Source organism: Helicoverpa zea, chromosome 21 (genome assembly GCF_022581195.2).
Source record: "Helicoverpa zea isolate HzStark_Cry1AcR chromosome 21, ilHelZeax1.1, whole genome shotgun sequence".
NCBI classification, from domain to species: Eukaryota; Metazoa; Arthropoda; class Insecta; order Lepidoptera; family Noctuidae; genus Helicoverpa; species Helicoverpa zea.
The window spans coordinates 9,425,625-9,439,706 of record NC_061472.1 but is presented as its reverse complement, the minus strand read 5'-3'; the positions used below and the strand labels follow the sequence as shown (position 1 = coordinate 9,439,706).

General features: G+C 37.1%; 2 protein-coding genes across 2 annotated transcripts; one reads left to right on the top strand and one right to left on the bottom strand.

Annotated features, from left to right (window-relative positions):
- The first annotated feature begins 8,520 nt into the window (after positions 1 to 8,520).
- LOC124640894 lies at positions 8,521 to 10,036 on the top strand. The gene is made up of 3 exons (XM_047178855.1): positions 8,521 to 9,227; positions 9,302 to 9,433; positions 9,692 to 10,036. The coding sequence occupies exons 1-3, from the start codon at positions 8,831 to 8,833 to the stop codon at positions 9,988 to 9,990; spliced, it is 828 nt and encodes a 275-aa protein (XP_047034811.1). The 5' UTR covers positions 8,521 to 8,830; the 3' UTR covers positions 9,991 to 10,036.
- LOC124640893 (putative nuclease HARBI1) lies at positions 10,027 to 13,846 on the bottom strand. The gene is made up of 3 exons (XM_047178854.1): positions 13,124 to 13,846; positions 11,147 to 13,055; positions 10,027 to 11,038 (listed from the first exon to the last, which is right to left on the bottom strand). The coding sequence occupies exons 2-3, from the start codon at positions 11,368 to 11,370 to the stop codon at positions 10,168 to 10,170; spliced, it is 1,095 nt and encodes a 364-aa protein (XP_047034810.1). The 5' UTR covers positions 11,371 to 13,055; positions 13,124 to 13,846; the 3' UTR covers positions 10,027 to 10,167.
- Positions 13,847 to 14,082: the final 236 nt, after the last annotated feature.

Genomic DNA, 14,082 nt, shown 5'->3' with positions numbered 1-14,082 from the left:
TTTTAATTTTTTTATACTTAAATATGATAAAACAACAGAAAACAACGGACTAGGTTATTATTTTGACAAGATTTTGACATTTGTTAACTTAGCAATAACGATAACCGGCCAAAATTGACTGGTTACGGTTATCGTTAAATATGACGTCATTTTAACCATTGTTAAAATGGTGCAATCCATTATTGACTTAACCAGAGATTTGACCGTTGGTTCGAGTTTTGTTATCGTTAAAGTAAGTTGGTGCAACTCACTCTAAGTGTAATATTTTCCAAATTACTTCTATGCCTTCTATAGTTTTAATCAAGTTTTGAACAGACGGGACAGCTGTTTCCGTCAATCTTATTTTGTTGCCACACTTTTTTGTTACTTTAAATTTAATTGTTTTTAATATTTTCTTGGCTTCTACCCATAGTTGATAGTGCTGCGAATGTTTTTAGTGGGTCCCTTATATTTTTTTCCATCCGGAATGTGAAATGTATTAACATATTTAAGCTGTCGTAAAGCTAATCCAATAATAAAGTGGTATCTATCAAATTTTTACATTCAATATTAAGATCCCCTCTGGCAGTTAAATGCTTTGTTGCGACTGTGACTGCAACACTGTGACTGAAGATCTGCGTCGCCGACTTCACTCTCATTTTATTTATTTTTTCAGGGTTTACATGTTCTTCTGTTAGTTTAAATAACATTTTTAATTCCCCGTGTGTCTGGTCTGCTACATAAAGCTGTTGGAAATATGCCCATTCCACAATTTTTGCTTCATTATTTATATTATGAATCATATCTTTGGTCAAAAGGTTATTTCTGATACCTTTTATCAGATGAGGCACGTCATATAAGGGGATTATAGTTTTCCCATTTAATCGAATTTGGTCATATCGCCATTCTAATCATTCTTTCTACGACACATTCTTTCAGCCTGTTGTCCAAAACTATACCCACACCATTTCTGTTGCCGTCACTTCCACAATATAAAAACTTATATCCTTCACCTATCTCTCTAGCCCTTGCACCCTTCCATTTAGTCTCCTGCAGGCACGCTACATTCTCCCTTCCTCTTCCAGTCACCGTTCCTACATTCCAACTGGCATACCTCAATCTCAATTCTCTCACACTTTGAGCTCGCATCTTACGTCGCACCCGCCCGTTATGGTGCGACAACCCTTGTCCATTTCCCACAGGAGGAGGAGCCAGGTGCTGCTCCTGCGCATCGCCTGTGGGGTACGCCCTAGCCCTATGGCTCATATCATTTACTATTCTCATGCTGCATAGGTTTCGGCTTAAGTTTTATGGTCGGCCGTCTGCCTGACACCAACCCTCTTTGGGAATGCTGTTGTGGTGATTTACCCGTCACCGTGCGGGTGGCCCAAAAGTGCTATGCACTGGCCTTTAGGTTCCCTTAGTCACCTGTTACGACACCCACGGGAGACAGATGGGGATGTCCTATTCTGATCCGGGAACGTCACGTTTTGTTCTCAATAAAATTCGAAAATGTCTCGGTGACCCCAGGAGGCAAAGAGAACTTTTGTCTATTATTTTTATGCCATCGGCTACTACGTTAAAATTTTGGAGTGTCGTCTGTCTATCGGTTGTGTCAGATATAAAGAGTTCGCATTTGGAAATGTTTAGGTCAAGGCCAATGTTATGGAGTTTGTCTCTTAGGAAAATGAAATCATTAAGTACGGTATCTCTGTTGCCTTCCAGGGTCCCCATCATCGAGATACCAGACGTTGAATTCAGAATTTAGTTGCCGAATTATTGGGTTAATTGCCAAACTAAAAATCACAGGCACGAGGATCACCTTGTTGACAGCCAACAGCGAAATCTAATAGGTTGTTCCGATAAAGTAATTTTGTTGGATGTCTATAGCACGGCCAGAAGAAACTGAAAATTCGGGGATTTCTTTTTTAAGCTTCTGCCTGCAAGGTGTCCCTGTTCACCGAGTTGAAGGCGTTCTTAATGTCAACCTTCGAGATGACATTTCCATTCCCATAATTTAGATAGGTCGACAGGGCGTGTACGCCTCGCAGCCCCCTTTTGAGCCATAACCTAGCTGCAGGGGATGAAATTTGTTCTAAACGTCCTCACTATAAAATTTACAGCAGATTTTAGCTGCCATACGACAACAAGTGGTCCCCACGGCAACTGGACGAATACCGCCATCCATCTTGCGCAAAGCACAGAGGTTTGCTCCATACAAAACGTCTATGACGGTTTCGTCCACCTTGCCGGAGAGCATAAGGTTGGTCAGGGCCGTAAGCTCCTTCAAGAGCGACTCACCAGCTTCCCCGGCGCTCGGGCAGGTAAGATCCTTCAGGTGTTCCTGAAAGAGCCAATGGCTGTGACCAGGTGTCGACCTAAAAATTGTGAGGGTATGTGCGTCTGAATCAGGAGGGTCGGGAAAAGAGAGGCCATCTGCTGGGGCTGGGTGTTTACACGGAGCTACCACATCACTCCTAAAGAGAATTCTAGCAGCCCCCAGAATGTCACCCTCGCCTAGCTTTGATTCCACTAGGCGGGGTATATTAGAAAGTCTTTGGGTCGGTAATTTGGTATCGAAATCTTCATGACCTAAAGTTAGGCAGTTGTCTTTAATTTGTTTTGTCAAGGACTTTTTTTTGCCAAATTTTTCTGAACATGTAAAACTTTATATGGGAAGGTGAGCAATTGCTCCCAAGCACGTTGCGAGTTCTCCCGTGCAGCCAGGCGAACACAACCTGCCAAGTGTTAAGCAACCAGAGGCCTGGCTCCACCGGGAACTCGCTTTAATACCGGAATTGAGTTTTTTAATTTAGATAATTTTTGCCAGAAAGGATCGGTGATTGGTGTCGGGTTTGTAGCAGTCGCACTGGCAGAGCCTGCACATTGAGATTTGTGGATCTTCCCAATGTACACGCTCAAGCCTCAAGCCTCAAGTGCACATACACAAACTTTATGTAACAAAGTTGATCTTCCTTCATACTTCAACCTTACGGGATAATTAGTTTAATTTTTCATTTAGATTTTAACAGGCTTCCAGGCTTTAGGACTGGCAATATTCATTCATGAATTTAGATTTAATGACTATGAATATTGGCGTATTACAAATCAACTTTATAAATACAATGATTGTTATTATTTTTTTTGTTCTTTTTTTTATTTTATTGCTACTTATAAATACTAATTGCGATATTTTTTTGTCTTAAAGCGAGTTCTTCTTTCATTTAAAATTAGTCCCGCTTTAGAAAAAACTCTCGCAGGGCACGGACGTAGCCGTGATGTTTAGCCATGATGTTTAGTTGAAACAACATAAATTTGTATAATCGTGGATATACACCTTTACGCTCGCTCCACCAAAGCAGTGGATTTTCCGCTTTTTTGATGAGCGGTTCTTGTATATATTTATCGAATTCGACTATACCAGCTGCCGTCGGATTTTGGGGAACGTGACTGGGCGTCATATTCATCCCACATAGAGCTAGATTCACCAGGCTGTGAAGACGTCGCTTGTGGAACTGGTAGTTCTTGTATCGAAGTTGCGAGGATCACTAAACCCGCTTTTTTTAAATCTTGGATCTAATATTGTGGCCTCACAAAGAACTGCATTATGTTCCACTCCGCCAAATCTTGAATTCATTTGTGATTTAAGCGAATTGAGCAGGCTTTCAATTTTTTCGTTTGTGGTGGAGATTTATTAAGTGTCCTGTTTATTCCTTTACAATAAACTATATATTATGAAGAAGACACATATTCTTCGCCACTTATTTCTACAGTGACATCGTTCCTGCCCTGCCCTGGCCCTGGTTCAGGCCATGGTCCGGGGCGAGAGGGAATGGGATGCCGTCGCCTCCTTCTGCGAAGCGGTCATGCTCGAGAAGGAGGAGGCGGAACGCCAGAGAGTTCGCACCTCTCATCCCGGCCGCCGCGCTGGACCAGGTAGACACCATGGGCGCCGGGTGTCGCGAGATGACTCCCGGCCACCGTAGGCGTGGGTCTGTGGGCGGTGAGTTCGGGTGGCTCATCGTCCCTCTGTCTTCCTAGACGACAGACCCGTGTCGACGGCGCGCGTTGTTCCACGCGCTCCTCAAAGAGACGTCAGCAACCCCAGCGGGGCCCAGCAGGGCCAAGGCCTGCCGGGGCTGCGGGTTGTTCGAAAGAGATACCGCGGCCCTGGTACATAAAAGGCCTATGACGGAACACGACGATTTTAGTCAGTAAAAGTCTGACACTCCCTCACCGCTGCTAACCCACAGCGGGAGGGGTCATTTGATGATTTTACGTCGATAAAAAAAAAAAAAAAAAAAAAAAAAAAAAAAAAAAAAAAAAAAAAAGACCAGTCCTCTTAGTCTAGCCGCATTATTGCGTACAGCGTGGCTATTAGCGGATCTTTCACTCTAAGAAATTCCATGAGCATGTCGTAGGTAGAATTCCAACGTGTTGTTACTTCCTGCTTAAATTTTAATGGCGATATATTCATTTGTTCTTCTATCTCCATCAATTTATTTTTTGCTGGAATATCGGTAAAATATTCGACGATCGTTTCCGCCTCGTCCTGCCACGGTCTCATCCCACATAAAACACCAACTTTCTTTAGGAACTGAATCCATAATTGTGAAGTTAAAAGTCCACAACTTTCTGTATTAGAAACTCTGCCCTTTAGTTAAATAGGGTATGGGTAAACATTTTTGGAGGTCCACTGTCAGCATTTTTTTGGCACCGTGGCATAGCTGCAACTTTATCAAATCCTTTCAAAGTGTATCGTAGACTGCTTTCCTCAAGGTGTTTATGATGTAGAGCTTTAATATTATTTTTTCAGTTTCATCTGTGGCATTTTTGTATTTGGTAACATACGTATCGCAATCATCACAAGTATCATGAGCAGGAGGATTGAAACCGAAATTAAACTCTGTATTAAAAATATGTCTGTATAGCCACGCCTTTGCCATATTCTCTTTCGGTAAACCCTCTTCAGTACAGAACTCTAAATACAAGAATATAATTTATCAATATTTAGGTTTAGGTGGCTTCCAAGATAATGTCTTTCTGTTCTGTTTCGACTATGATGGCTCTCATATTTAGGTATCTTGCTAATATGTTTTCGTACTGTCTCTTTAACTATTTCTGCTGTTTTATTAGGCGGTGGATGTCTTCCTCGTCTATCTGCTTGAACAAATCCTTGTGTAGATTTTTTTACCGCGTTCCTCACCACAGTTTCTGAAATAGCCAACGTATTCAAATTTAATGTGTATACTCTTTTAGGTGGTTGATCAGGGTCACGGCGTCTGGATCTAGCAGTTTGAATTTCTGAGACGCTAGATATAATAAATTGTCTTTTTAAATCCCACGTCATCTCTTCCGCGTAATACATCTGATAAATGAATTGTCTAATAGAGTCGTTGACATTTTGTAATGAGACTTGTACCTGTTCAATTACCCACGGAGATATCGCGCCCGTTACAATGGCCTCAGTCTTCGTTCGTGCACAAGAAATACTCTTCGCATTGTTGGAATCGGCAAATATAGCCTTAACCAGTTGGCTGGTGCAATCCATAGATTTAAATGACTGGTGATGTTTCACTGTGTGGAAAGCTAAAGTGGCTTCAGCGGCGGATATTTGGTCTGTCAGTCCAGAACTTTGTGGTTGAAATAAAGAGTCGGTTTTGGTGTTACTTGAAACAGTCAGAATATTTTTTTTATGTTTTTCCGTTAGGATATGTTTTTCAATAACAGCACCTCCCTTGAACTTAATTGAAAAATGATTATTACATATTGAACAAAACACTTCGGTAGGTTCTCTTCCATCTTTCATAATCGGAAATCTTTGTTTTAAAGTATCTGTGAATGTACACACGTATCGTGGTCGTTTGGTACTTGAAGACATTTTAACTCGTATCCATCCAACAGCTCCGATTCTCGCTCGCTCGCTCGTCCCGTGATGACATTCAATGAAGCGTAGTCCAACCTTCGCAATGGCGCAAGACGAACTGACTGAGTGAGCGAGCGAGCGGCAACAGCGCTGCGGGGCGACGGGCGCCCCCCTCCTCCCTACACCCCGCTGTTTTGAGTGCGATGCAGTGTTGCCAACTCGGATTTTAAAAAAGGCGTAGATCAGATAAAGAAAATTATGTAGAAATGTGAAATTGCCATATAGAAAATACGTAGATCTACGTACTTTTTTTCTGAGTGAAATTAAGAGAGTAGGGTAGGTAAAAGTAAATAAAACGACAATTTATATTACCCTAAAAGTAGTAGACAGCAGACAAACAATAAATTTAAAAATAAATTACTGTGAGCAAACAAAAAATCTATGAATTTATAGGTCTACCAGAATCTCATGGCAAATATGCAAATATAAAATCATTCATTTATATAGATATTTATATATTTGCACATAGGGTATGAAATAAATAAGGTTAAATAATGAATGGATTTTAATATATTTGTGTATAAAGTTTGGCTTATTTGCCATGAGATTCTGGTAAACTTATACCACCTGTAGTTAATTTAAACAAGTTTACTTTCAGTATCATCACTTTATTTAAATTATTATTTTTTTATTATATAGTATCATTTTCAGGCAAATTAAATTTATACATATTTTTATTAAAATGCTTTAAGTGTTCCTGCGAAGGATCGCGGTTTTTTTTCAAGTCACTTTTCGTATAAAGTAATCCTGTGAGTGTGTCAGTGTGAAGCCTGTTTCTTATCTTAGTTTTCATCAAATTTATCGCAGTCGCTCGACATTCGCACTACTATGTGGCAATGTTAATAAAGAAGACGGATCACAATCCATACAAAATTGCCCCACGTCCTATAACAATGTGACGTATCTCAAAAAAAAGATAAAAATGTTTAAAAAAATATGGCATACTCTCTAATTCATTTTTTTTACACCTTCATACGAAAAAAATGCTTTAAAAATTCTTCAGGCGCTGTTATGAAAACATCGTTCATAGAACTATGAATGGACTATTTTATTAAATTATTTTTTTGTTTGATAGGGTATACCTCACAGGTGGTCTCATAATCATCAGGTCAGGATCTGATGATGGAAACCCTGAGAAATTCAGGGCAACTTTTGAAAGTTGTAGGCATGCGCAGGATAAAAACTTGACTGTAAGATGTATGTCTTATAACACTACGCAACAGTGAAAATTCGGAGCTAACCTGATGATGGAGACGAAAGAAGGTCGAGGGAACTCGACAACTGAATATGTAAACTACCTCGTGTTTGGGCTTGTATTATTTGTATTGAATAGACCTTTGCAACAGTGAAGGTTTGGAGCTAATCCGATGATGAAGACCAGAGAAGGTCGGGGGGACTCGACAACAAAATATGTAAACTACCTCAGAAGTCGGTGTCTAATGGATGTACCTAAGTTTATATCCCCACCGACTTCTTCTTCCTATTTTTGGCTTTTCAGTGACAAGCACAGTTGTCACTATCCGCATAAGTGGAAAGTTCTCATCAATACGAATAATATAAGCCCAAACACGAGGTAGTTCACATATTCAGTTGTCGAGTTCCCTCGCTCTTCTCTGGTCTCCATCATCAGATCAGATCCAAACCTTCACTGTTGCAAAGGTCTATTCAATACAAATAATACAAGCCCAAACACGAGGTAGTTCACATATTCAGTTGTCGAGTTCCCTCGACCTACTTTCGTTTCCATCATCAGGTCAGCTTCAAATCTTCACTGTTGCATATTGTTATAAGACATACACCTTATAGTCAAGTTTTTATTCTTCGCATGCCTACAACTTTCAAAAGTTGCCCTGAATTTCTCAGGGTTTCCATCATCAGATCCTGACCTGATGATTATGGGACCACCTATGAGGTATACTCTATCAAACAAAAAAACAATTTAATAAAATAGTCCATTAATAGTTCTATGAACGACGTTTTCATAACAGCGCCTGAACAATTTTTAAAGCATTTTTTTCGTATGAAGGTGTAAAAAAAATGAATTAGAGAGTATGCCATATTTTTTTAAACATTTTTATCTTTTTTTTGAGATACGTCACATTGTTATAGGACGTGGGGCAATTTTGATCCATCTTCTTTTGTGCAAATTGGGCCAATAAAGGAAACATTTGAGAGAAATCGCCTTTTCTTATTTTTGAAATGTGACGCCAAAACTCATCTGCTTTGATTAGCTGATCCCCTTGAAATGGAAGATTAGTGTTTCTTAGAGCTCTCCATTCCCTGTCTAATTCTGTTAAATTTTTTGGACATAATCCTGAAAATAAATATATTAAATGATTAATTTATAAACGAATAAATTAATTGAAATAAGGTATTTTAAATAATTATTTAATCAATTTTAACTAAGATGCAGACTCAATTCATAAATGAAATATTTGAAGTTAATGATAAACATATTACCTGGAAACATTTGCCCTAAATGAGCTATAGATGGTACAGAACGTTTTAAATTTGAGTCCAGCAATGTGTCGGGGTTTAAAAACCTTAAATTTTTCAATCTTTGTCGGTGCTCATCTTCAAAGGGAAAGAGATTTTTTATTTGATTAAGGGCCGATTTTTCAATCATCAGATAAAATGCCTAATAACTATTCTAAGGAATAACGTTATTGGACTGTTTATACAGACGAATAGATGCTCGTCGATTTTTCATTAGTAATTTATTGCATGAATAACGTTTTGATCCAATATTTCAACTCTAGCATTTTAAGCTTTTGAGAAGTGAAACAAATATATCGCTAAGCAATGCATTAGACAGAGACAGACTTTTTTCTATCCTGTCAAATTATCCGTCTATAATTTTTAGGTTAAAAATAGCCAGTTCAGTTTGAGTTGTTTTTGATTTTGTGAAAAACATAAAGTAAAATAATGGAAAACAAAAAACGAGAGCGCTCAGCCAATTTTGATTCTGCTGAAATTCAGCTCCTAATTAATTTAGTGACAAAATTTAAAAATATTGTTGAAAATAAAAAAACTGATGCCGTTACTAATAAGGATAAGGAGGCAGCCTGGAGGCAAATAGAAGAGAATTTTAACTCCTGTGGAGTGTCCACAAATGCCCGATCGTGGAAGACCCTCAAATTGAAATACGAGGGTATAAAAAAAAACACAAAAAAGAAATCTTCTCTGCAAAGGCAAGAGATGTACAAAACTGGAGGAGGGCCTTCAAAAGCTCCAGAATTCAGTGAAATCGATGAAAAGGTGCTTAGCATCTGCTCGAACATAACAGGACTTGAGCCACGTCACGACAGTGACACTATTTCAAGTAAGTATTGGCATGTTTTTGGTTACCAGTTACTATTTAAAGTGCAAAAGCTCACATGTAATAATATTTTTCAGAATCTACTCCTCTGGAAGAAGTTGAAGATAGTAATATTATTTTTGAAATAGAAGAAATACCAGAAAATTCATTCCAACCCCATCCAGTAGTTGATTTGGCCATCGGGGAAATTGTTGAGGACAATCAAAAAGGTATATGTCTATAAAAGTCAGATGTTCTTAAATTCAGTTATTTTATTTTAAGGAGCATTCTATGAGGCCATAATTTATAATTTATGCTTGCAGGCAGGTTGTAAGATTATAGTAGGGTACTACAGATTGTGTTTTGATATCTAATAATAAACCAAACAAATGAAACATGTTATGTTTAATTAGCCCATAAGCCCATACTAAATGTAGGTATACTTTCATGTAATGTATTGTATGTAATTGTTGTTGTATTACTTTCAGAAAATAATTGGGACAAATGGCACCCAAAGGCTTTAAAATCAAGGGTGTCCAATGTATTAAAACCAAATGTCTCCAAAGCTAGTGTCACCGCCAAACTAGACAAATTAAGCGAAGCTCGACTGGAGCTAGTACAGCTCCAAATGAAGACTGCCAAACTTGAGCACCAGTTTATGGAGGAGGAGCATAAACTGAAAATGTTGCATTTAGCTAATGATGAGAGAAGAAAAGAAGAATTACACTCATTACAATTAAAACAAAATGGGTGTAATTGTGGAGCAGTTCCAAATACCATGACTTAGATTTTTGTTCATTATTTTGAAAAATAAAAACTTGACTTTAATAAAATACCAATGTTTTTATTATGTAACATTAATTGAAAAAGAAATTGCACATATGATAAACATAAATTTCTATTGAATGAATATAAAGATTATATGTAGTAAAACTGTTGAAAAATTGAGCTTGGCTGCCCTAGATTATTCAGTAGGTAAGGCATGAAAATAATTTATTAAGATTAAGTTCCTAGTATGGCACCTTTCATCACCAGTAAAATCGGCTATAGCGGGTGGAAATATAGGCTGTGGTGGAATATGCAATTCTGGGTCCACTGGAGGTTCCTCCTCATTTTTTGATCTTGCCAAGTTGTGTAGTACAGCACAGGCTACAATCACATCTTGTGCAAGCGGCAGCCTACACCTTAATCCTATACTTAGGACTGGAAACCGTCTTTTCCAAACTCCAAAGCACCTTTCAATAACATTCCGTGTTCGAATTTGTGATTCATTATATAAAGTCTTAGTTGGTGTGTCTGGATTTTGAAAAGGAGTGAGTAGGTAATTAGTTAGTTCATAACCACTATCTCCAAGTATAATTCCATTGCCAAATTCACCATTCTCAAAGTGGTATTTCACATGTGAATTGGCAAATATCATGCAATCATGGGTAGAGCCAGGCCAACGTGCAACTATATCTTGAAACATCAAGTCTGCTGAACACATTGCTTGAACATTAAACGAAAAGAATCCTTTTCTATTCCTGAATTCTTCTGCAGTGTTACCACCAGGCGACTGAATCCTAATATGGGTGCCATCTATAGCCGATACTACTCTAGGGAATCTGGCTATTTTATAAAATTCTAGTTGAGTGCTTCTGATGTCTTCGTCACTTCTTGGCAAGTTTATGAATATTGTTCTTAAAGATGCTATAGCTTCAGTAACTTTTTTAATAATACGGCACATAGTGGAACTATGAATACCACCAAAATCACCAACAGTTATGTAAAAACTTCCAGTGGCATAAAATCGCAGTGCAATTAATAACTGCAACATGGGTGAAATACACTGATTTCTGAAACAAATAAAAGCCCTTATTTTAACTGATATTGTAAGTACATACATAGGTAAGCACTATCTTACATCACGGAAAGTGCGATATAACAGCTTACCGCTTACGTACCTTTCTGTTTGGTGCTTGATTTTATTTTCAATTAGGGAAAGTAAATATTGCACCGACTCTTTCCGAAGTCTGAATCTGCGATGAAATTCTTTTGAATCCCAAATCCTAAAGTGATCAGGCCTTGGGCGGATTATTCTTTCTTTTCTTTCGGGTGGATTTATATATTCATTTATTATAGTCTCTTCTTCGATAGCCAAGTCATCAATATTATCGAAAATATCCATAATAAATTGTTAATAGCGCAAGAAATAACTTTCAGGCCTTGGGCGGATTATTCTTTCTTTTCTTTCGGGTGGATTTATATATTCATTTATTAAAGTCTCTTCTTCGATAGCCAAGTCATCAATATTATCGAAAATATCCATAATAAATTGATAAATTGTTAATAGCGCAAGAAATAACTTCAAACTAAAACGTCATCTGCGTCAAATTATCAATCGAATAGTACTTACCTGGCGGTCAAGGCGGCAAATAAATTAATTCCTCAGATAAGGATTTATTCGTCCAATAGGTCTTACTCGACCATTGAAAAATTCATCAACTTCGCTATCTCTCGAATATACCCTATCTGTTTGTTTATCTGACAATTGAAAAATCGGCCCTAAGACTTTCAATGTAAAATTCAACACATTTTTTTCTTAACTGTCTTATTTGATCTGGATGAATACTGTTTCTGTTCATTATAATTAAAGCAGCAACATTGCCTCCTAAGTAAAAGTCTTCCAGGGGTAAATGGTTTTCAATTTTTTCAAAATCAATTTTCAATATTTTTAATTCCAATAATTCCAATGCTGCAACTTTGTCATGGACTTGCATGCTTGTTTTTTCCTGTTCAGTTAATTCCAAATATTCTGGCTTTAAAAAACATTCCAATATAGTCTTGTAGGTTATAATTTTTTTTATCATATAGCAAGTAGAGTTTTGGACTTTGAGATTGCATTTCTTTGTTCAAATCATTGAAGTATGGCAGCACAAAACTTAAAAACTCTAAATATAATTCTGTGGTTGGTTCCAGACATTTATCAAGGATTGATTGAGCTGCAAGTAATCTGTCAGTTAACACAGCACTTTGAACTTCTTACAGTTTCAATGCTGGTAGTTGTTCAAGAAGCCTTTCACAACTTGTAACAAAGACAGCCACCTTGTTTGGGCAGGGCGTAATAGTTTATGTGGTTTGATATTTACAAAACATTGAAACTCTTTGTAGTCTCCAATACGTTTTGGACTATTCTGTATATAGTTGTAAACATCACGAGCAAAGTCCTCTACACCTCGTGGTAATTTTTTGCAAGCATATGAGGCACAAAGATGAAAAGAGTGACATATACATTTTATTAGAAACAGATTCGGAATATCTTTTGCAAACAATTTTGACAAGGAATGATGTTGTCCAAACATGGAATTGGTTCCGTCAGCTGCAAATCCAACCATATTTTCCTTGTATGGAATATTCTTCTCTTCAAAATGTTTTGTACAAGCATTATATAAAGCTGTAGCCGTACCATCAACAACTGGTATTATACATAGAAAACTATCTTCAACATGAAAATCAACTGCAGTTCCTACAATAAGTGCCAAATGTTTAATTGATGATCTGTCTGTGCTCTCATCAACTATTACTACTTATTTTTTTGTAATATTTCAATTAATTGGTTTTCTGCTACTTTACCAGTAACATTTGTAACAATAGCATGTGCCTTTGTTCTTCCAAAAGTTAATTCTGATGCAAGCTTTGAATCTTGGGCAACTGATTGTATAAGATCCTTTAGAACATCTGCTAAGCTAAATGGTAGATTGTGCTCTGCTAGGAAACATGCCATCTTTATTTCTCCAGACTTAATTTTATCTGTGAATGACTTTGATGCAGACCCAGGCACCATTGAAGTTATAGTAGGTTGAAGTACTGCACCTGAAATTATCATGTGTAAATGCTGGTGTATGTCAGAATGGCGGGTGTATGAGTATAAAATTTCTTACCAAACGATTCTGACATCAGGTTGGCGACTCACTTATCATTGTAAATAACTCCGATTTTAAAGAGGTAGATTGAATTTATTTACAGGTACTAACTAGTACAAAAGGTATATTTATAATATAATTACTGAATCTATTTTTATACTCATACACCCGCCATTCTGACGTACACAAATGGTGGCTGTAAAATAATAATCTGAAACTGAAACCATAACCCTTCATCTGATGATTAAATAAACTTACATTCAGAATATTTACATTACCTAATTCTTTCTTACACTTTATTAGAAAAGCAAGTAAATAATTTAAAACCAAAACAAAATACCACACCAGTAAAGTAAGTAGACTTAGACCACCCACACCAACCTTTAATATTATTCTTATGTTTAATAGATTCCGCATGCTTTTTCAAAACTCTTTTACCTCCGCCACATTTCAAGTCACACTTACAGACATTACAATAATAATAGTAATCTCCTTTGTTGCTTTTTTTAATCCAACTGGAATAATTTTTGTCTTTTTCCCATAATTGTAAGTCTTTTGTTCATATTGCACCTTTCATTTTTTAGTAGGAGTAACATTCTGCTCTTCCTCACTGTCACTGCTTATTTCCATAATAGGGTAGTGTCCAGGGTCGAAATAATGAAATAATATTTAGTCCGCTTTTTAGATAATCAAAAAATATTGGATACGTATTTTTTCTTTTTTTAATTAAACATAAAATGACAAAGATAATACACTTCAAAAATTAGGAGTGGGGGCCTTTTACGTCACAGTGTCCTGAAAATTGTAGCAACTTGTGACGTCACACTCAACTTTAACACGCTATATCTTAACAAGTTCTGATCCAATTTAAAAAAGAAAAAATACGTATCGCTTAATTTTGGACAATCTACAAGACGGACTAATTATTATTTTTTAGGAAACTAGCCTTAAATTGAGCGGGAAGTTGAAAAATAATA

Coding starts and splice junctions, on each gene's coding strand:
- LOC124640893 (XM_047178854.1), bottom strand. CDS start 11,370: ATGGATATTTTCGATAATATTGATGACTTGGCTATCGAAGAAGAGACT. Junction 11,039..11,146: donor ATCAAGCACCAAACAGAAAG/GTACGTAAGCGG, acceptor TATTTGTTTCAG/AAATCAGTGTATTTCACCCA.
- LOC124640894 (XM_047178855.1), top strand. CDS start 8,831: ATGGAAAACAAAAAACGAGAGCGCTCAGCCAATTTTGATTCTGCTGAA. Junction 9,228..9,301: donor CGACAGTGACACTATTTCAA/GTAAGTATTGGC, acceptor AATATTTTTCAG/AATCTACTCCTCTGGAAGAA. Junction 9,434..9,691: donor TGTTGAGGACAATCAAAAAG/GTATATGTCTAT, acceptor TATTACTTTCAG/AAAATAATTGGGACAAATGG.